This window comes from Schistocerca cancellata, chromosome 5 (assembly GCF_023864275.1).
Source record: "Schistocerca cancellata isolate TAMUIC-IGC-003103 chromosome 5, iqSchCanc2.1, whole genome shotgun sequence".
Classification (NCBI taxonomy): domain Eukaryota; kingdom Metazoa; phylum Arthropoda; class Insecta; order Orthoptera; family Acrididae; genus Schistocerca; species Schistocerca cancellata.
The window spans coordinates 228,073,612-228,097,964 of NC_064630.1; the positions used below are offsets into that span (position 1 = coordinate 228,073,612).

Consider the following 24,353-nt stretch of genomic DNA (forward strand, 5'->3'; position numbering starts at 1 on the left):
TTGAGATGATTTTAATTTTATTGTACCCCAATGCAGCCATAACGAATAATTAGTAGGCCTAAGCACTTTCTAATACCATAATAGTGGATTCCAGAAGAAGATGCAATTCTCGTTTGTACATACACATCCAGTTATCAGCTAACAGGTGTAGAAATGCAGTTTTTCTGCTGAGTAGAGCGAGCAAGTTTTTCTGCTGAGTAGAGCAAGCTAGTGAGCAAGCTTGGCCTACTTTTGTGATGTACGCACCGCGGTCTATCTTTCACATAGGCATCAGGTGAATGGTGATTCCTCACAGCTGCATTGTAGTGACCAAGGCCCAAGATATGAACTGTGGTCAATTGTCCAACAAGATCACTTTGATTACTTTGGGGTTACCAAACTTATCAGCGTAATGCCACAAACACCTCACAAGAACAATAGCTGATGTGATTCTCTTGGAATAGAACATAATATACAGAGTGTATCAAAAAGAATCATCTGGTTTAAAAAAAGCATAACTATTATGTTACTTGAGATATGTGTGTGAATAATGTACTGTTGGAAAGAGCAAACTCTCAAGTCAGCAGTGTGTGCTCACTTCAGGTCTAGTAAAAATGGTGTCGGGACAACAGAAAGTGTTTTGCGTTCTACATTTTGCACAGTTCAGCATGACTTTTGTACTGGGCATGGTGCGGATCCTCCTATAGCTACAGAACATTAGATAATGGCATGAACAGTTCCAAGAAACAGGTTATTTGTGTAATGGCAAATCGCTGGGCCATCCTCAAGTGCCTGACAGACTTCGAATGCATCCACCACAGTTTTGGTGGCAGCACAACATGCCCCCGATGTCCATCTAGCATGTGTTGTCTTGATGTTTACACATGAAACTATACAAAATTCAGCTACTGCAAACTCTTCATGAAGGTGACAAGCAACAAACAACAACATGTGGAGTTCTGTAATTTTGTTCTTGGTGAGATGGAGGATGATGGTTTCTTCCACACTTAAGTGTTTAGTGACAAGGCAACATTCCATTTAAATGGAAAGGTGAACCATCATAATGTGAGAATATGGAGTATGGAACAACCACATGAAGCTGTACAACATGAGAGGGACTCTCCAAAATTTAATGTGTTTTGTGCAGTTTCACAGGAAAAGGTGTATGGTCCATATTTTTTTTTTAGGAAGCACATATCTTGATATGCCTGAGAACTTTCTTTTCCCACAGCCGGAGACTGATTTGAATGACTTCGTCCACCAACAGGATGTGACACCGCTCACTGGCATCTGGAAGTGCATGTATTTTTAAATCAAAGGATTACTGAACGTTGAATCCGTCACACTGTCTGCTCTTGTTCACTCAAATGCTGACTTTTTCATGCTCACAATCAATTATGACATTGATGCAACTCAGTCAATAAGCACCCAGGATTACAGGTACTGACAGTCATGCCACAACCAGAGCAAGCTGGTGTGATGTATATCCTTTGCAGTGACAATTACAGTAACACCTGCTTGTTTTACCAGCTTGGATTGTGCACCAGTGGTGCCCTTTATACGTCCCACTGTCCCACCCATGAGTCCTCCAAAGGATTCAGTGAGGAGTTCACCACCCTTGCTGAATAACTATACAAAGCTAGCAGGAGTAATGCAACAGTGCTTGTCAGTTTTCTGTCACAACTCCCATAATAGAAGCAAAAGCTGTCAGTTGTATGTCATTATTGTTCTGAGATGCCACACAGCACTAATTGTCCTTGCATTTCCTTCCTTTTGAATTAAAATGCTGCACTGACAGAACATTGCTGTCATCCTGATTATTCAGATAGGAGTCTTGTCTGGACCTATTGGCTCTAGAAGTTTGATTCAGTGGTTGTGCATTGCCATGACCCATTCCTAAGATAGGTACAGAGCAATAGTTTCTCTCCTCTTGAAAGTTGTTTAGTGCTGACAGTATTTCCAAAGACTGTTGTATACTGACAATTAATAATTGTTACCTCACCCATTCTGGTATCCTATTATATCTTAATGGAATCATTTCCTTGGGATCTATGGGGGGCTCTAGCTCCACTATACAGCCAAATCTTCGCAGAGAAAAAACTCCTGCAGACTCCTGCCGCTACGTCTGAAATGCGGCTCCGTCATCAGACATCATATAACTCTCTCCTGATGTGCACAGTTCTAGTAGTGAGCCAGGGACTCGCGGCTCAGCTGCACAAGGTCTGCACCATATCATCCAGCTATTTCCACCACAGGCATGCCTTGGATATGAGGTGTTGTCCAAATGGTACAGTAATTGCTGTTGACTGATTTTACCAGACTTGTGCCAATCTTGGAAACTTTTGGAGAGGTGCATGGGATGAACTTTCGGATTCATTCCACTAAAACACTCCCAGTTAGGGGAAATGTAAGGAATTGTCTGTTGTACAAACAGGTGAGTGTAGCTTCTAAGCAAGTGGGGCAATTCTTTTTTCATCTAATTCAAAATGCTAGTTCAAACCAGAACAGTAGTGACTCTCTTGGTAGAAGTTTTAGATATAATATTATTTCATTGGTCTGCCTCAGTAGCCATTACTATGGGTGCAGCCACTGGTGCTCACCAAAGTCCCTTCATCAGCTGACAAAAGGGCAGCAACCAAATCTAATCCTTCTGACAGCCTGCCATTCTCTTTGATGTGCATACTCAGAGCAGCGACTCATAACGTTCCCCCCCCCCCCCCCCCCTCCCCCCGCCCTGCACTTTTGGAGACAACAGCAGTCCCATCCCAGACCCAGAAATTTGCTGGACAGGCACTGCACTGGCAATCTTATCGCCTATTTTAGATTCTAACTGAAATATCATGTATTACGTGGCAACCTTGTCCACAATCTTTGTTTAAAATTCTCCAAATTTTTCCTCTGCTGACTCAAACCAGAATTCCAGAGTACTGAATATTTTTCTGTGAACATAAATGACTGTAATGGACTCTGCTACCCATCTACTCCGCACTTCAAGCTTAATTTTTTCACTCTTCAATTTCACAAGTGACATTTACTATTTGCTCATCAACCCCTTTAAACCTAACACCTATGAACAGGGCTTTTCCTCCATCTTATTCCATGCTACCTTATTTTCAACTCAGACCTGGTCTAGCACATCACCATGCTTCTGCAGATCAACAGACTGCACATCAGCAATTGCGGCTAAAACCTGCTTTTTAACTCTGAACTTAGTTTCTCACATTGTGCACACAAATCAGCACTGAAAAAGGTGCACAATTCTGCACTTCGTACATGTAACTCCTGTAATTGTGCTCACAGTTCCAGTGCTTTGAGTTGTAATTACTGCCAGCAACTGGTCCAACATAGCCTGCATCACATCTGTAGCAACAGCTCGTCAAAAAAAGCGTCACTTGCCAGGTTGTGATTTGCAACTGCAACCTGCAGTGTTGATGGAGGCATGGGGGTTTCCTTGATGTCGGCATGCTGAGGGCAGTGATGTCAGTGTCAGTGTCACTGGTGGCTCTGTGGGCCACAACCGCATTGGTCAGCACTGCCACACTGGTGGCGGCTTAGTTGCAGCAGTGTCAGTCATAGCTGTGGCCAGCAGTTCTCATTCCTGGGGCAAGGAGCCAGGGTTGTCAGCCAGCTCACCCGCCTTGGTTGCTGAGCATTGTCTATTAGCAAGGAAAACCCAATACAAAGGCTGGGTTCTGCTGCTTCTGGGGGAAGGTGCTGTGCATGACCTAGCAGATAGTGTTGGAAGTTCCATGCGGCTTTTCGCAGATGATGCTATAGTATACAGAGAAGTTGCAGAATTAGAAAATTGTAGCAAAATGCAGGAAGATCTGCAGCGGATAGGCACTTGGTGCAGGGAGTGGCAACTGACCCTTAACATAGACAAATGTAATGCATTGCGAATGCATAGAAAGAAAGATCCTTTATTGTATGATTATATGATAGTGGAACAAACACTGATAGCAGTTACTTCTGTAAAGTATCTGGGAGTGTGCATGCAGAACGATTTGAAGTGAAATGTAATATAAAATTAAGTGTTGGTAAGGCGGGTACCAGGTTGAGATTCATTGGGAGAGTCCTTAGAAAATGTAGTCCATCAACAAAGGAGGTAGCTTACAAAACACTCGTTCGACCTGTACTTGAGTATTGTTCATCAGGGAAGCCCCTCTGACAACCATGCCTCCATCCTTGCTACCCTCCCTATTTTCCTTTCCCTGTTGCTTCATAGCCTGGGTTGTGAGTAACTGAATCTCCTTTCCCTTCTTCCCTTTCTTTCCCCTCTCTCCTCCCTGATGAAGGAACATTTGTTCCGAAAGCTAGGAATGTAAATTTTCGGTTCTGTTTTATGTGTATCTATCGGCTGTACTGAGCTGAGGTAAGTACTGGCCAGCCCCTCTATCTCTTTAAACCACCTGTTCTGTACTGCAAGCATTCCTTCATGGTAAAATTGCTTGCAACAAGAAAAGAATAATAAGACCCACTCTCTCTCTGAATTTAAAAATAAACCAGGTCGCCACCTACAGAATAAGGGTAGCAGAAAACAAGTCACATTACTGTCACTGTTACTCAGCAAAGAGCAGCCAACAACAGCAGTGACTGAAACTTGCGACCAGGCTGGGAAACCTAGTTGGTCCTGTCACAGTCATCATGTCTGTAGCCTGCAGTTGTTGGTGGATGTAACTGTAGCAGATTAGGAAAGAAGCTCCAACTAACATTGTTTCCCAGCATATCACTTACCTGCAGATATTTGGTCCCAGGCATCACTCTTGGTTTCTTACCACAGGTGTTTCATTGCCTAGTAAGTAATTGATTTACAAAAGGGGCTGTAGGGTAGCTACTGACAATGAAGGCCAGGAGAATCTGGAGAAACATATATTCAAAAATGAACACATAAACGACAGGTAGCCCTGTCACAAGTTTCCATAAACTATCACTCACAAAATGTAGCCGCTGGATGAGCAATAGATTTCCTAAAGGACAAGTTGAAAGTACACATGTTCGTACAACAAAACCAGCTTTACAATAAAGATTGGTCCCCAGAGAGAGCACAGAACTAAAATAGCAGGTATGACAATAACAGAAGAAACTAACCATGGGTTATGCTTATTATAACAGTAACAGGGTCAAAACAGCTTACCATATACTGTACATGCCAATCTGGTACATATGTAGTGGTAGTAAAGTGGCAGGCATTGTAATTCCAATGTGCTTACTAACCCTAAACATCACAAGTGATTTGCAGGTGACTAACATTCCAAAGGTGATGGCAAGCAGTAGCCACTAAAGGAACTAAGTACCATACACTGAACCTTACGATGTTGATGCCTCTAGAAATTGTAATGGAATGGTCTGGAGAGCTGCTCCACAGGTTAATTAAATACTCTGTCTATGAGCTACTGTGCATCTCCTTATAGCCAACCTAACAGTGGTTGAGAGATGGAACGATTCCTAATGTCCTGGCTGCCTGGATTGGCCAAGTTCCAGCCCTCAAGTTGGGTGATCTGACCTGGCACAAATTCTCAGAATTGTGTGCCTCCATCACCATGTGGCTTGAATGATATTTTGAAATAATGGTCAGAAAACCAGATTTCGGCATTTTGGGCATTATCTATGTTAATTAGACAAGAAATGTTAAATTTGCCATGCCTTCTTCAAACGATGGTCCTCTTTGTAGACATTACCTGGGTACTTTCTGTGGACTTGGCAAAATTAATTTAGCAGTATCAGTTCAGTAATTAGGTTTGATGAATTGTTAATTAATGAATCAAATGGTCTCAGTTATGTATCAGTTTACACAGAATTTTGTTTGGGGTTCAAATCTGTGATCAGAATTAAAGAATTACTTTTATTACTCTCTCTTCTGTTGTGATGAGGTCTGGTCTGGACAGATGCTGTGGCCTTGCCACATGCATTTTGTGCTTGACAAAGTCACAGTGTTACAAAAACAGTACATGGTTCCTAAGATCCATATATTCAGGAGACACTCACACACCAGATAATATTGGAAGAGAGACGGCAGTGCCAGTCAGCTGCACAGCAGGCACCCATCAGTGTTTTGAGAAGATGTTGCTCAGAACCTGATGAAATTGCTCTAAGAGTTTGACCAATTCACCAGTTACAACAGTTGGATTTGCATTTTGTGTTCAGTAGATGTGTACTTTTACTTGGACAGAGCAGCCCAATAGTCATTCGAGAACAACAAAGAGAAGCCCAGTAGTTGAGCCAAATTTTAGGTCAAGCTGAAGAAAATGTTTGGTGATAATGAACAGCAAGTCTTCTTAGTGGACAAACAATTGAAGAACAAGGCCACTTGTCAGGGAAAACAACACAATCATACATACAGAACATTTTGGGGCCATGCAACATCTTTAATCAAAATAGGACAGAAGTTGACAAAATCACACATTTGATAAAAAGGGTCACAGGTGGTATATACCAGCTCTTCTGGTAGGGGATATCATGATGATAGAGGAACTCATCAGAAGCCACTGAATCAAGGAAATGCAACAGAGGAGTTGAATGAAAGGTATAACCAGCTGGTGAAGTTATGGAAGACCACCATGAGCATGCCTCTCTCATATGCTAGCTATGAAAAGAATAGGTACAGCAGAATATGATGGCCAGAGATGTTGGACCATGCCTACAAGAGTTACCTGCCATGACTGTCCACACATAAGTTGGGAGGTAATGGAGAATGTGAAAGAGGAAGTGTATCAATAATTAGCACCAATCTCCACCAAATGCATAAGAAAATGGATTGAGAAACTCAGACTTATGCTGCAGCTGTCAAATGAAAACCCATCTCTAGAACAGTGCATGTGTAGCTTCTCCACCAAGTACAATGCCTCACAGGAAAATAGATATTTGAAGGCCAGAGGACAACACATTGTCTCTGTCCTGCCAGCTTGTCTCTGTCCTGCAGTACAGTTGTCAAGGAGCTGTTCCCCTGTCATCTTCATGATGAAGGAGGTATCAGAATTCATCATATCATGCAACACTCTGCCACTATGCCAATGTCCAGTGCCAATGGTCATGTGCCCATTTGAGTAATAGTTGTCAATGTCATGGTGTTAACATTGGCATGTGCATGGGTTGTCAGCCGCAGAGGCCCTTCATTAGGGGTATTTTGTGCACTGTGTTTTCAGACACTCTTTTCTCTGCCCAGCATTAAAGTCTGATGTTAGTTTCACCACAGTTCATTGCCTGTCCTGTTTTACTAGCATGCCCAGCCTATGAAGTCTGGCATCTGTAATGAGGGGTGGCCACTGAAACCAACAATGTCAGGATGTGGTTTCACCTTGGTTTTGTCACATGTTGCAGACACTCACCACAGCACACCTTGAAGACCTGACAAGCCATACAATTTCCAACATACTTGTGTTGAGCTTCTGGGCCATTACAGTCTGCCCTTGGGAAACTCAGATAGACTGTGCACCTTTCCCACTCTGTACGTGGATGGCACACTCACTGATACTACATGCACTGTGCGTGTGTTTGATCACCAGTCATTTCTCACCAGGTGACACTGATATTGCTGGGATGTGTTTATATCAACAATAATTCAGGGGTCAAATGTTCTGGCTGTTCAGTGTACTCAAATTAGCCAGTGCTCATATAGTGTCACTGGCTGAACAACAGATAATCTGGTAGGAAGGGGAGAAGATGCTGCAAAATCACATCACTCAACCTTGAGATTGTTTCTGGCCATCTCATGTGGTCATGGTGAACAAAGACAGCACATGATGTTCCTGTGTTGACTACCAACAACTGAACAAAATCATGAAGAAAGATGAAACTTCCTGGCAGATTAAAACTGTGTGCCAGACCGAGACTCGAACTTGGGACCTTTGCCTTTTGCAGGCAAGTGCTCTACCAACTGAGCTACCCAAGCACGACTCATGCCCCCTCCTCACAGCTTTACTTCTGCCAGTATCTCGTCTCCTACCTTCCAAACTTTACAGAAGCTCTTCTGCGAACCTTGCAGAACTAGCACTCCTGAAAGAAAGGATATTGCAGAGACATGACTTAGCCACAGCCTGGGGGATGTTTCCAGAATTAGATTTTAACTCTGCAGCAAAGTGTGTGCTGTTATGAAACTTCCTGGCAGATTAAAACTGTGTGCCGCACCGAGACTCAAACTCAGGACCTTTGCCTTTCGCGGGCAAGTGCTCTAAAGTGAAGAAAGATGTCTATCCATTGCCACACATTGCTAACATCATAGACTGCCTGAAAGGGGCAAAGTACATATTTCTCAACTGTGGATGTGGAGAAAGGATACTGGTAAATCAGGGTTTATGAGGCTGACTGGGAAGAGCTTGCCTTCATAACTCTGGACAGCCTCTGCGACTTTATTTCATTTAGACTGTGTAGTGCACCAGAATATGAAGCACAACCTGCTGCAAAATCTTAAATGTTTGGCATCTCTGTGCCATATGGTTCACATTGTCATTTTTTGAAAATATTTGAACTACATCTCAGCCACCTGGCAACCATTGCAAAATGTATTCAGACTGTAGGCCTGTATCCCAGTCCAAGAAAGTCCCTCTTCACCATCCAAGAAATAAAAATATTGGGCACTTAGTGTGAAGGTGTCATTCCCAACCCCCTCCCCCCCCCCCCCCCCAAAAAAAAAAAAAATTCATATATTTTCTGACTTCCCAGTACATGTGTGTTCTGAGAGTTTTTATTGGAAAGTACACATGCTACCAGCGACTGGACTTTTGTACCAAGGCATGTCCATTACAGTAACTATTGTTGCAAGATGAGAAATTTTCCTGGAATGAGGTGCAAGGAAACTCTCTACTTGTCATTAAGGAGGCAATAACTTTTCAGTCCTAGCATTGTAGTAAGAGATAGTTGAGGCAGAACTTTAAACTGACATTGTCAGTTATGATATAAGTGCAGTTCTAGTGAAAATTTAAGAAAGTGACTAAAAGGTGATAGTTTATGTTTGCAGAGTACTCTATAAGTCAGAGGTGAAATACTCTACACACGAGAAAGAGTGCCTTGCAGCTGTTTGGGGCATATACATGATCTGGATTTATTTGTTTAGCCAATAATTCTTTGTTGTGATACACCACCGTTCTCTATGCAAAGATGCCAATTGCCTTTCAAGTAATACTGTAGTGGAACACAGAAGTATGCATGAAATCTGTCATTGCCTCATTAAATGGCATTACTATTGAACAGAGGGAAGATCCAGCACTGCTGAAAACCATAGACATCTTGAAGGATCGGGAACTGACCAAAGGAGAGTTCTAATTAATAAATGGTGCATTGTATAAGGGGAACTGTGATCCAGTTGGATTGAAATGGTGCTAGTCATCCCAGCTCATCTACAGCCAGCTGTCTTCAAGTATTTCCATGACACTCCAACATCAGGGGACCTGGGATTCGTGACAACTCCAGACACAGGGTGTATATGACCTGGGACAACTGGGAGATCCAGGAACAACCCGGGAATTTATTCATCTGGGAGAAAACCAGGAAAAACCCGGGCATTGTTTAGAATTCTGGGAATTTTTCATTGTCTTCGTATTCAGTTAAATTTTTGTGATTTTGACTGGTAAAAACCGATACTCTAACAAAGGATATTGCTTTATTACACTACTGCAGAATAATACTGCTGGTACAAAACATTAACGAGAGAAAAAAAAAAGAAAATAAAACTTGTTCCAAAGGAAATGCGCTGTATACAATGACAAAACAGTACTCATACAAGCGTCTGCCAACAGAAAAGTGTGTCAAAGGCTTTAGGAAGTCAATGCAATGCTTCTTAACAACAAATTGTCTCCAATGTGCGTGATGTGACAACTGTTTGAATTAGATTCGTTTGAGCAGTTGTGGGTGGGCTCTTGGGCATGTGCAATTGAGTCCTGTATGAGTAGTACCTTCTCCTGCTTCTGGCTACAGCTGTGTGGCTGTATCCAGTATTGCCCCTGTTCGAAAATATTGTAGATCTGGGGCTGATGCTGAGAGCAGTCTGAGTTGTAGTGGGGAGGTGGGGAGTCTGCAAGTGACCTGTGTTTGACGTTTAGTGATTTAGTTGTTTCCTCTTCATTTATTGCTCTCACATTAAATGAAAACAAAACGGATTTCTGTGGCCGGGAGCTATCAAATGAATTAAAATACGTTTGCATAATTATGGAAGGCTAAAATATGTTATTAGTTTCAGGTTTTATTTCCACCTTTATGACAGTCAAGCGTTAATCACCTTGCAGAATAATGAAGCTATTTTTGTCGGTTTGCTAAAGAGATTTGGCTTTTATTAATCATTTCCACTGAGGCAGTCAATTTATTTGAAATGAAGTGTTTAATTTCACACTGTTTGCTAGTTTCAACTGTTTGCTGCATTTCAAGTGCACGTTTTCCATCTTCTACCTCGTATGGCATTATGCCATAATAAAGAACCAAACATGAGATAATACAGTACTGGTACTCAAGAAAATTTACATCTGAATCTGGACATACAAATGTGCACTTTAAGTCAAATTATGCATTTCAGAATGGTTAGCAAAATTCTGATGCTCTTGAAGTATCCTCTATCCTCTTTCTTGTTTCTTTTGTGACATAATGCAAGATCTTTAAATGTTTAAAACGTACAAACATACAGTCTTCCTATGTCATAGTAGCTGCGCAAGCACAGTGAGGCCTGTTATCTGGCACTCTCTGGCAACTGTTGAAACAAACTAATTTCTAACAGGTCACGAGAAAATATTGCGAATGGTGGTTTGAAAAGCATTATTTTCAAAGTAAATTTCCTTTTATGCAAGATGAACTACGTGCAAGAATGTACGATGAATTTCTTAAATCATAAAGCATTTGACGATCATTTAAAAATCAACTCTTTGAGGATGACCATTTAGAAGAATTTTGAGCCCAGAAGATCAGAAATTTATGTTGTTATTAAAAATCTTACTGGCACTTTTGTGTGATGTATCTTAAAGTGTAACACATGTAAAAAAGATCAACATTATATGTGGGAGCTTAGCTCTTCTTCCAGCTTATCTATCTAAAAGATCAATATTATATGTGAATGCTATGTATATTAATTTAAACCATTAACTTTTCTTATTTGTGTGTTCGCGCTACTTAAGAGTGATCTTGCTATTGACTAACTACATCACGTGTCCTATGCTGTCATCAGCTGGCGAGATCACATGACGTGAGCTGTGACTGGCTTACAAAAGTGCATCGCAATCTCGATTTCAATGCTTTGGAAAGTGACATGTGGTGTTTGGTGGAATTCAAATTTATACTTTCGTAATACGAAAATATGCAGCGTACATGTTGCTGCACATCAAAGGTCTTTCAAAATGTGACGTGTCCCCCCCCCCCCCCTCCCCCCATGAGATTTGTTTTCTAAGGTGCCGGGATATTCTACATCGGTATATAAAATCATAAACATTCAAAGGACTGATGAGTTTTACAGTGCCGGGGAAGAGTATACTGTCACTTAACAAGTAAAAAGTGTATTTTCACCTGGGAAGAAGTGTATTTTTAATCGGGAAAAATCCTGGAATTTTTTTCCTTCTCCACATACACACCCTGAGATAGAAACAGATGCAGGAATCACTGTCCATGTCTTGACAGGCCCGTTATGCTGTGAGACACTGTAAGGGATGAAAGTAATAAAAGGACATGCTGCAGTTACCTCTGGAGCATCTGGTACCAGTCCCAACTGTAGCAGTGCCATTGTGCTGTATAGGAATTGATATCGATCTCTAATGGAGGTTCTCAAACTCAACAAACAGGAATTGATGGATAATAGTCTGCACTGACTACCTCACTTGCTATGCAGTCACCAAAAGTGCCAACTGCTGCAGCTCCATAAATTTTGGAGTTCCTTGTAGAAGACATCTTTTGGAAGCACAAATCACCCTGTGTGATGATGTCTTATCTGAAAAGATTTTAGAGTCGAGACTACGAGGTGCATTCAAGTTCTAAGGCCTCCGATTATTTTTCTAATTAACTACTCACCCGAAATCGATGAAACTGGCGTTACTTCTCGACGTAATCGCCCTGCAGACGTACACATTTTTCACAACGCTGATGCCATGATTCCATGGCAGCGGCGAAGGCTTCTTTAGGAGTCTGTTTTGACCACTAGAAAATCGCTGAGGCAATAGCAGCACGGCTGGTGAATGTGCGGCCACGAAGAGTGTCTTTCATTGTTGGTAAAAGCCAAAAGTCAGTAGGAGTCAGGTCAGGTGAGTAGGGAGCATGAGGAATCACTTCAAAGTTGTTACCATGAAGAAACTGTTGCGTAACGTTAGCTCGATGTGTGGGTGCGTTGTCTTGGTGAAACAGCACGCGCGCAGCCCTTCCCAGAAGTTTTTGTTGCAGTGCAGGAAGGAATTTGTTCTTCAAAACATTTTCGTAGGATGCACAAGACAAAAGTGCTGTAAGGCTAAGCATTGGTGACTGAGATAGAGCCCAGGAGGCTTGGTATGGATTTTTACACTGGTGTGGACAATGGGACTATGAAAAAAGTTCTAAAGCACTGCTTTTGGTGGTATTATATCCTTTGTCACTACTTGGATGTCAGAGGGTCAACACTGTTTTTGTTTATTTATTTTTATTTATTTATTTGGTCCTGTTGATTACATATTATACAACCAACGTAAAAGTAATATAGGACAAGTCAATTGATATGATTACAGTAGTACATGAACATTTATCCATTACATTGCACAGACATTTGTTTATTTAACAAGAACAATTACTTGCATGCAGTATTAAAGCTTGCATTATGCCAGAAACAGTTTAAGTGGCTGTTTAAAATAGTAGAATAAGTGATAGTGCATATTTTTATGCTACTGGCATATATAAGCAGGTAAATTTGCTTCATGGTCATGGTTTGGATTGAATAGAAATTTTAACTGCATTCCTTAAGAAGAGGTTTAAGTGAATACTCAAGAGTGTGGGATACATGGGAGTTCACATTTTCTCCTAATAACATAGATAAATTTACATTTCATCACCACAATTTCAGTTAAACTACAAGTAACAGTATCACACTTTATCTTTAAGGGAGTGCTTTTCTTAGGCAATTTCCCCATTCTTACACCCTATAACTCTAAGTATTCATTCATTTTATAGAAAGTTTGTTTGATGAGGAATAATTTTAGCTTCCTTTTGAAAACCTGTATATTATTTATTTCCTTTTTTATATTGATAGGGAGCTTATTGAAGTCATTTATACCTAACTCAGTAACTCCCCTATGTACTTTAGTGAGAGTTGCAGAGCCTTGGTGAAAATTTTTCTCCTGTCTTGTGTCATGGTTGTGGATGTCACAATTTTTCTGAAACAATTCCCTATTGTTAACTACAAATAACATCAGAGAGTACGGTATAAATATACTGACCTGTGATGGTAAGTATCCTGAGAGATTTGAAGAGTCCTCTGAAAGATGCCCCATTAGGGACCTCACATATTAGCCTCACTGCTCGTTTTTGTATTCTGAATACTTTTACAACACCTGCAGCATTTCCCCAGAAGTTTATGCCATAGGAGAGAATAGAATGGAAATATGCAAAATATGACAGCAACATTATTTCTCTGTCCACTAACTGATGGAGAGCTCTTAGTGCAAAGCACAATGAGCTAAGTTTCTTGACCAGCTGATCAATTTGTTCTTTCCAGCTTAGGTGACTGTCTATCTGAATACCTAGGAATTTTGTATGTGTGGTTTCATTAATTTTGTGATTGTTAACATGTATTTCAGGAACTTTTTTTTTATTTTTTGTCAGAAACTGTATCATATTGGTTTTTGAAAGATTTAAGGTTAGGCTATTCACAGTGAACCATTTCTGTACTTGAGTAGAGACTGTCATGGCTGTATCCTGCATTGTGGAATTGGGTCCTTCTACGAGGCTAGTTGTATTGTCAGCAAACATTACTATTTTTGCTCTGTTATTAATTGTGATTGATAGATCATTAATGGAGACCAGGAAAATTAGTGGCCCAGGACTCAATCCCTGCAGGACCCCATACTTTATATATTTCCCCAGTCTGGTTTTAATGCTGTATCTGTCCCCCTTAAGACAACCCTTTGCTTCCTGTTCTGTAAGTATGATTCTATCCAAGTCAAAGATTTCTCTTTAATGCTATAATGTGGAAGTTTTTTTAAGAGTTTGTTGTGATCTACACAATCAAATGCCTTGGCAACGTCACAGAATATCCCCATTGGATACCTTTTGTAATTTAATTCACCAAAAATTTCATCTGTTAGGTTAAATATAGCTCTGTCTGTGGAGGAGCCCTTACGAAAGCCGAACTGTGTATGAGCCAGTAAGCCCTTTTGTGTAGTGTGACTATAAATCCTATCAGACACTTTTCTCTCAAATACCTTTGAGAGCAATGGCAGCAGAGAGATGGGTCGATAGTTGGTTATTTCATCCCTTGCCCCATTTTTGTGGATTGGCATAACTACTGCAGGTTTTAATCTATCTGGGAACACACCAGTTTCCGTAGATTGGTTGCACAAATAGCACAATATATAACTGATTAAGTCTGCAAATGATTTTAAAATCCTACTTGATATGCCATCGTATCCACAGGAATCTGAATTTTTGAGTAATTTTATGTTTCTTTTTTTTTTTTTAATTTCTTTAGGGGTTGTACCTCCGAAATGAAGTGCTACTTTAGATGTTATTTGAATGTGGTTAAGTAGTTCAATAGCTTCTGTATGAAATTGTTTATTATGGTTCACTGTTTTTTCAGCTATGTTGTTGTTGTGGTCTTCAGTCCTGAGACTGGTTTGATGCAGCTCTCCATGCTACTCTATCCTGTGCAAGCTTCTTCATCTCCCAGTATCTACTGCAACCTACATCCTTCTGAATCTGCTTAGTGTATTCATCTCTTTGTCTCCCTCTACGATTTTTACCCTCCACACTGCCCTCCAATGCTAAATTTGTGATCCCTTGATGCCTCAAAACATGTCCTACCAACCGATCCCTTCTTCTAGTCAAGTTGTGCCACAAACTTCTCTTCTCCCCAATCCTATTCAATACCTCCTCATTAGTTACGTGATCTACCCACCTTATCTTCAGCATTCTTCTGTAGCACCACATTTCGAAAGCTTCTATTCTCTTCTTGTCCAAACTAGTTATCGTCCATGTTTCACTTCCATACATGGCTACACTCCATACAAATACTTTCAGAAACGACTTCCTGACACTTAAATCTATACTCGATGTTAACAAATTCCTCTTCTTGAGAAACGCTTTCCTTGCCATTGCCAGTCTACATTTTATATCCTCTCTACTTCGACCATCATCGGTTATTTTACTCCCTAAATAGCAAAACTCCTTTACTACTTTAAGTGTCTCATTTCCTAATCTAATTCCCTCAGCATCACCCGACTTAATTTGACTACATTCCATTATCCTCGTTTTGCTTTTGTTGATGTTCATCTTATATCCTCCTTTCAAGACACTGTCGATTCCGTTCAACTGCTCTTCCAAGTCCTTTGCTGTCTCTGACAGAATTACAATGTCATCAGCGAACCTCAAAGTTTTTACTTCTTCTCCATGAACTTTAATACCTACTCCGAATTTTTCTTTTGTTTCCTTTACTGCTTGCTCAATATACAGATTGAATAACATCGGGGAGAGGCTACAACCCTGTCTTACTCCTTTCCCAACCACTGCTTCCCTTTCATGCCCCTCGACTCTTATAACTGCCATCTGGTTTCTGTACAAACTGTAAATAGCCTTTCGCTCCCAGTATTTTACCCCTGCCACCTTCAGAATTTGAAAGAGAGTATTCCAGTGAACACTGTCAAAAGCTTTCTCTAAGTCTACAAATGCTAGAAATGTAGGTTTGCCTTTTCTTAATCTTTCTTCTAAGATAAGTCGTAAGGTCAGTATTGCCTCACGTGTTCCAACATTTCTACGGAATCCAAACTGATCTTCCACGAGGTCGGCTTCTACTAGTTTTTCCATTCGTCTGTAAAGAATTCGCGTTAGTATTTTGCAGCTGTGACTTATTAAACTGATAGTTCGGTAATTTTCACATCTGTCAACACCTGCTTTCTTTGGGATTGGAATTATTATATTCTTCTTGAAGTCTGAGGGTATTTCGCCTGTCTCATACATCGTGCTCACCAGATGGTAGAGTTTTTTCATGACTGGCTCTCCCGAGGCCATCAGTAGTTCAAATGGAATGTTGTCTACTCCCGGGGCCTTGTTTTAACTCAGGTCTTTCAGTGCTCTGTCAAACTCTTCATGCAGTATCTTATCTCCCATTTCGTCTTCATCTACATCCTCTTCCATTTCCATAATATTGTCCTCAAGTACATCGCCCTTGTATAAACCCTCTATATACTCCTTCCACCTTTCTGCCTTCCCTTCTTTGCTTAGAACTGGGTTGCCATCTAAGCTCTTGATATTCATACAAGTGGTTCTCTTCTCTCCAAAGGTCTCTTTAATTTTCCTGTAGGCAGTATCTATCTTACCCCTAGTGAGACAAGCCTCTACATCCTTACATTTGTCCTCTAGCCATCAGCTATAGTGAGAAAAAATTTTTTGAACTCTGAGGCTGCAACTTTGTGTTTATTATTGTCAGGTTTTATGTCCCTATTTGTCTCACTTTTCATGATGTGCCATTGATTTTTATTTTATTTTTTGAGTTGCTATTTTTTTTCTTAGTGCAACTGTTTGGCCCTCTTGATTAGACTTGTTAGAATTTTACAGTATTTCTTCTAATGTAACTTTACTGCTGGGTCTGTACTAGTCCTCTGTTGTACATACAGATATCTCTTTTTGTTACATGATATTTTTGTGCCAGTAGTTAGCCACTCTCTCCTTTTACTACAGGCTGGTATGATTTTAATCTGTCTTTGGGGGAAAGAACCTTCAAAATGTTTAAGGAATAAGTTGAGGGAAGAGTTGAACTTCTCATTCACTGTGTCAGCCTGGTATACTTCCTCCCATTGTTCATGGCATAAACTATGTCTGAACAAGCAAGTAGATTTGGAATTTATTGTTCTAACATATTTGACTTGCTTACAATGGCCACGTGCTGTTTTTCTGCTGGCAATCTTTAGGGTTGTCATTTGACCATCGTGATCAGACAGACCATTTGTTACAGCCCATGTCATCACTTCATTGTAATTTGTGGGATCTAGGAACATATTATCAATCAGGGTCTTGCTGTGCCCATGTACTCTTGTTGGGAATGAGATCAAGTGGAGCAGATTGAAGGTTAACAGTAATGATTCTAATAGTTTCTGGTTGTTATTTTTTGTGAGTAAATTTATGTTAAAGTCACCACATGTGATGACATTACTATTGTTTCTATAAAGTTTAATAAGAACTGTTTCTTGCTGAGAGAGAAATTGTTTCCCATAGGTGCCCTGTAAACTGTTATTATGATCAGGAACTGTGTTTTGAGCTCTAATTTGACTGCACAACATTCAAAGTGCTGTTCAATACAGTATTTAGATACATCTATAACTTGTGACTTAATAGTATTGTGTGTGTAAATTGCCACTCCACCTTGTCTTAAGTTGTTCTGACAGTAGGAAGAACCAATTTTATAACTATTTAAATGTAGCTGATTAATTTCTGTGCTTCCAAGTGATGTTCAGTTAAGCAGAGCACATCAGGAATAATTCCATCTGTGTCAGCTGTTTCTTGCAGAGAAAGCAGCAGCTGTTCTTTTTTAATCAAAAGACTTCTTATATTCTGATGAAATATTTTTAAACAATATAGCGTATCAATTGTATTTTTAACTGGTTCCTTAATGTTAGCTTTCACACAAGTTAAATTATCAAAATGTACAACATTTACACTGTGCTCTCTTCTGTTCTGCCTAAAAAGGTCTTATTGGAGTGTTGACTATTACTGGAATGTGTTGCTGTGGGAAAAAATCACTATTTTTTTTCTGTGGTTGGCGATGAAACACATTTTGTCATTACTGTTGAATTTGTAGTAAAACTATTGCCTGTGCTTCTTTCAATTAGTTTTTGTGCTAAAAACCTTTTCCCAAGACTGTTCAAATGAAGCCCATGTGAGGTATGGAATCTTCGACCAACACCACTTACATCTAGAACATTTACATTTTTAAACCGTTTACATATATTTGGAAGCTGTTCATTTGCAAGTTTGATCTCTCTGTTCACACAAGACAACTGATGTAAGTTGTACCTCTGTGGAATGTTTACATATATTACATTTGTGTGTCCTAGGACACCTCTTTAGTTCTTGGCAGGCTACTGATGTTTCATTATGGTACATGTCATTAGAGCCACCAAGTAGTACAATGAAATTTTTGGATGACAACTTACTGATTTCTTCTGAATGTATATACATACATATTTGAGAGAGAGATGCTCCAGGCTTGATGAATGCCGTTGGCTTCACAGTTTCAGCAACTTCATTTATACGAGAAGCAATCTCTCGACTGTGACTATAGGCAAGAATGATAAGCTTCCTTGGAATACTATAAAGCGATTCATGTTGACAGATGGTTTTCAGAACAGGAACAGCATCATCACACAGAATTTGATGTCCTTGTTGAAGTCCAGAAGCTATAGTGCTTTCAGGAAGAGTTACTGCAGCATTCGATGATTAAGAGTGTTCTGTTTGAGCTTCAAGAGTCTCATTGTTGCTGTCTACATTGAGCACTTCAAATCTGTTTGTTAGTGGGATATTTGCAGCCCTGTTTAGTATATCAGTAGCCCTACACATATTATACTTCCATGTTTTTCTAAACTTCTCATTTCCTTTCAATGTGCAGTCCACCTCTGCTCATCGAAAGTGAAATTTTGTTTCACATTTTACACATGCTACACAAATTTTTGCAGTTTTCCTAGATTTTTTGCAGTTGGTATCATATTTGTTACTGCTGGTTCTAGTATCATTATCAATTACAAGATCACTGTTTATTTTATACTCACGTTGACTGTTATTGGTATATTTGTATTTCAAGGAATGTACCTCTTCTAACAGCATAGCAATAATTTCGACTTTGCAGTCGCTCTTCTGTAGTGCTTTGTCTAGGGCATATTCATTACACCTTTTGCAACACTATAGTTTTCGTGTTGAACCTGCCTTTACACATGTGAAATGGTATACAGTTTTACAGTTTATGCACATTATGCCCTTCATGGCACGCAATTTGCAGTAGCAAAGTCTTTGTATTGACTCTCACAATTTGTAATATGTGGTACTAGCTTCATGTGTGATTTCAGTTACGCAATTTTGGGCCACACCATGTCTTCCTTTTGAAACTTTTTCAATAACAAAACCTGTGATACACATATTATCATGATATACATCAATTTTTTCACATGTTAAACACATTTTAACATTTATGTTGAGTTTATTCTGGTAATGAACACAACCAAAATTTACGCTCAGCACCATCAATTCAGTGGAACATGTCTGTTGTACAGGGAGACAATATGCCAAGGGCTGAAAAAGACATTTTTGCCTGCAACTGTACTCCTATTGGAGCTAGGAGGATATAAATCCCACAACGCTGATACTCAAAGGCTACATTTGGTTGAAATTGATCGATGGGTTTGGAATTAGATCACACACACACACACACACACACACACACACACACACACACACACACACACATGCAGGCACGCACATGCACACGAAAGTTTACATTAACAGATTTGATATTTATCTGGAAGGTTGTTGAAATATCTTACGATTGTAATTTCTGTACATTCAGGAATACTTGATAATTGTGTAAATACTGGCATCCAGCAATATTCATTGTTTGTGTAAATAGCTGCATTCTCCATCCAAGAGGTCAGTTCTGTGCTGGTTGTACATTGGAGTCAGTACTAAATGTGCTTTTTCTTGCAAGTGTTATGCTTCATTTATGAACCTGCCTTCAGATTTGGACTTCATTGTGGTTCTGATATATAAAAAGGTACATTTGTTTTAGGTTGTTGAAGGTGTAATTTATTACATCCGGCTAGAAGTTTGTAGCACCAACTCCAACAGTGGAGAAGATGATGCCAGTTCTGATTGCATTATAACAGGAGAATCGGTAAGTGTTATATCATAGATACATGAAACAAAAACAGTTCATATTTAATGAATCTCCATTTCCCTTCATAATACCTGTGTTCACTGACACCTGTGTTTGAAATTGTATCTCTTTAATCTCATTTTTTCCCACTGTGAATAGTTTGTATGACATTTAAGTTTCATATAGTAAAGAATGTAACTAGCTGAGGCTTGCCTCTCATGCCTTGTATTCTCCCATTTGTAATGTTCTCTGTAGTCCAGTGCATTCAAATCTCATACCAAACCTGGCCTTGCTATATGTCTTGTTACCATCACTGTACTGTGGGTTCATATATATGAATTTAATGGAGTTGACTCTAACCTGGCTTCTCTTTTGTGTTTACTTTTCTCCACTCCATCCCTAATTTGCTACCCCACTCATCTCTAACTTACTGAGCAAAATGACAATAGGGATGATTGTCTTGCCTTATAAGGCAAACACATGAGAATTTCATGACAAACAGGACACAGCACATTACCCTGGATTGAGAATAATCTACTGACACCAAAGGAGGTTTGGTTTGACTCGGAGGAGTGTAGTAAGATCATTGATGTTCAAGTTATACATAATGCTTTGATTGATAGTATTAGTTGCAATCTCAGGGTTTTCTCAAATGATGGACTTGTATATGAGCAAATGCAATCCAGTACATATTGCGGTAGTAGTTGTTTAGGTGTGGACAAAATATCAGCCTTGTGCAAAGGCTGACAAGTAGCTCTTAATGTAGGGAAATGCTAAATTTTTCACTTCATGAAACATAAGTGTGATATCCTTTAACTACAAGATTAATTAGTTACAACTAGTCAGTCATGTCATGCAAATATTTGAGAGTAACCATGTATAGAGATGGTAAGTGGAACAACCTTATAGCCTCAGTAATAGGTGAAACAAATGACAGACTACAAATCATTGATAGGATGCTGGGTATAGTTTGTCTACAAATATCTGCACATAAAACATATAAATAGCCCATTCTTGCAGACTGCTCAAGAGGGTGGGACCTGTGTCACTGCAGAAACATAGAGTGTATACAAAGAAGAGTAGTATGAATTGTCATATAGTCTTGTTTGATTTGTGAAAGAGTACAACTGAGATAGTGTAAAATCTCAGGTGGGAGACACTGAAAGAAAGATATATATATCACAAGGACTGGCTTAGAAAAATTCGTGAACCATATTTCAGGAGATACAGTATGGACATTCTTTGGACCTCTACATATCTATCCCATACTGATTGAGCATATTGTTATGTTATATTATGTTATGTTGTTTATTCATCTCATTACATACAATTTTCAAATCATTTGATTTGATGTACAGGAGACATGTCAAGGTTTACAAAAGAAACTTTTTTCACTTTTTTAAGAGAAATACAAAAGTTTACATTATATTTTACATTTCTAAGTTTCAGCTACACATGTACATAAAATAATAAATGTATTACAATCCCTGTGTTCAGATTGTGAAGCTGTCCTCAATGAATTCATCGACAGAATAATAACACTTTTCCACCAGTAGAGTAAAGAGCAATCTTTTCAGTGAACCAATCTCTATTTTAAATATATTACTCCCTTTTATTTTATTGAAAATTTTTAACCCCATATACTCTGGTGTTTGGGCATAAAGTTTTAAACGATGTGTTGGAAGTTTGAAGTTATCTCTGTGGCGAGAGCTGTAGTTGTGGTCAAAACGGAAATTGTCTAGTGTATGTTGATTTCTATATAGGATCACCACCATCTCATATATGTGAAGTGAGGGGATAGATAGTACTTTTAAATTTTTTACAGTGGTCGACAGGATTCCCGTTTTTTTGCAACACACATGTTTCTAATTACTTTCTTTTGTAATACTAGGAGCCTAGTGACATTTGCTGAATTTCCCCAGAAGATTATGCCATAACGAATAACTGACTCAAAGTAGCAGTGATAAACTATCTTTCTGGTATCCATGTTTGTGGCACCTGACAAAATACACATTGCAAATGCTAAGTTGTTCAGTTTATTTGCTAAGTAATCTATGTGTACCTTCCAATTTAAATTTTTGTCAAGATTTAGGCCTAAGAACTTCACGTGGTTTGCTTCTGTTATATCCTGATCATTGCAAGTTATCTTTATTTCACTCCTTTCTACTGATTTAGCTTCAAATTGCATCATTTTGGTTTTAGTTACATTTAGTTTTAGTCCATTTTGACAGAACCAAGATTCAAGTTTTTCTAAAGTATTTTTGGCTTTTTCTGGAATATTTTCAGATGCCTCATTTTCAATTAGAACTGATGTATCATCAGCAAATAAGACTGAATGAACATCAATAGCAAGTGGTAGGTCATTTACGTAAAAAAGAAACAGATAGGGACCCAATATCGAACCTTGTGGGACTCCTTGGGGAACTGTTTTCCAGTCTGATGAATAATTGGTTCCATTTGAAGTTAAAATTACTCTTTGTTTCCTGCCTGACAGGTAAGAGCTAAACCATTTTAAAGCAGTGTCTCTGATTCCATACTTCTGTAATTTGTGGAGGAGTAATGCATGGTTCACTGAATCAAAAGCTTTAGTCAGATCACAGAATATACCTGTGACCTTTCTACTTTTATCTAACGTGGAGCATATTTTTTGGATAAACTCATTTATAGCATTCGCAGTGCTTTTACCCTGTTGGAATCCGAACTGGTTTTTAAAAATTATATCATTTACAGTAAGAAAGTTATTAATTTGTTTTGCTGCAATCTTTTCAAACACTTTAGAGAAGACCGGCAAGAGAGAGATAGGGCAGTAATTCCCCATATCTTCTGTCGATCCTTTCTTGAATAGAGGTTTGATCTCACCATATTTCAATACCTCTGGAAAGCATCCCTGTTCATAAGATTGATTTATAATAGTTGACAGTGGTTGGGAAATAATATCGTACACATACTTGATTACAGATGTTTTTAAATATAAGCAAATAATAACTTACGCACAGGTGAACAAGCACTCATACTTTCTACACTCCATCCATGAATGGAGCAGGAAGAAATCTTAATATGAATGAAAAGAATCCTCCGTCATACACTTGAGTGATACACAGTGTATATGTAAAATATGAGAAATGCTGTTTCTCACCTACAGCAGACCAATATGTAGTGCACAGAGACACATAACAGGAAATAACAGCATTCACACTAGCTTTCAAGTTCTTGATTTTTTCTTGCAAAAGTGTACACACACACACACACACACACACACAAAAGGGCGCGTGCACACACACTCCTGTGGACACTGTGAAAGATATACCCGCTATTCACAAAGAAATAAAAGCAATGGAAAGCAATGGCCTCACAAAGATAATTGTCAACCTCACTTTTATCAATTAAGAGCAAGAACAAGCTGCTAAAAGAAAATCATGAAGACTGAACGTTTGGATCATTTTAAAAAGAATGCAGTCAACCTTGTAAACTGTTTTTTTTTTTTTTTACTGTGGATAACACCTCATGTAAGAAACAAACCCATTTGCAGTCAGTGGCAGCTATTAATTTTGCACCAAAAAGTCAATTTGGACTCATCTGTAAGAAAGATGATAGGAAGTCTCATCTGGAATACAAAAAGAGTTCTTCTTGATAATTATGTTACTAAGGGCAAATCAATAACTGGCACATACAACACAAATGTTCTAGAAAAAGGTGATGAAGGAAAAAAACAAAGTAACCCCATTTCAGGAGAATGCATCTGCATTTAAGGTGTCCTTTGGCAATAGGAAAGCCTAGGGATTTGGAGCTCAAATTTATCCACCCTATTTACAAGATTTGGCTCTGCTTTCTACCTACCGCTAGCCCCCCCCCCCCCCCCCACACCACCCCACTCCGCCCTCTCATCACACATACATTACCTGTTGTTGGTAAACATTTATAGATCAATGTAGAAGAAGAGAAGTCATGAAAGTAAAGACTCATACTATGACTTGCAGATGAAGATATCTGACTGCCTGGTATACAGCCAGAAGCTCACAGTCATATATACTCCATTTTGTTTGTGGGAGTAATATGGCAGTGGGTTGCCAGGCTTTGTTAGAGTGCCACACCAATGGGTATCTGGATCATATCCATGACAGTAGCTAGTGGTGCACCAAGTTCGACAGTAGCTAGTGGTGCACCAAGTTTTGGGGATGCTTAAAATGCTGCACTCAGCCATGCTCTACTTCGCATCCTCAAATGCGGAGAACATATATTCTGTCCAGTGCACAAGAGACCTCCTGTTTTAACATTATGACCTGACAATATTGCTGTTGAAGGTTCCTGTATCTCTGTTGCATGAGGAAGGTGTCATCTGTAGAAATTAAGTACACCCAAGAAACGTCATAATTCC

The 24,353-nt window shown here is 39.3% G+C and overlaps 1 protein-coding gene across 22 annotated transcripts in view; it reads left to right on the top strand.

The window, feature by feature from the left end:
* The window catches only part of LOC126188844 (uncharacterized), a 2,133,693-nt gene that overhangs the window by 1,106,869 nt on the left and 1,002,471 nt on the right, over nucleotides 1–24,353 (top strand). For 12 of the 22 annotated variants that reach the window (XM_049930478.1, XM_049930484.1, XM_049930467.1 and 9 more), the window contains one exon: nucleotides 19,892–19,996. The exons of the other annotated variants lie outside the window; for them this stretch is intronic. In XM_049930478.1, coding sequence (XP_049786435.1) covers nucleotides 19,892–19,996 — 105 coding nt within the window. The remainder of the gene's footprint in view (nucleotides 1–19,891; nucleotides 19,997–24,353) is intronic. 22 annotated transcript variants of the gene reach the window in all.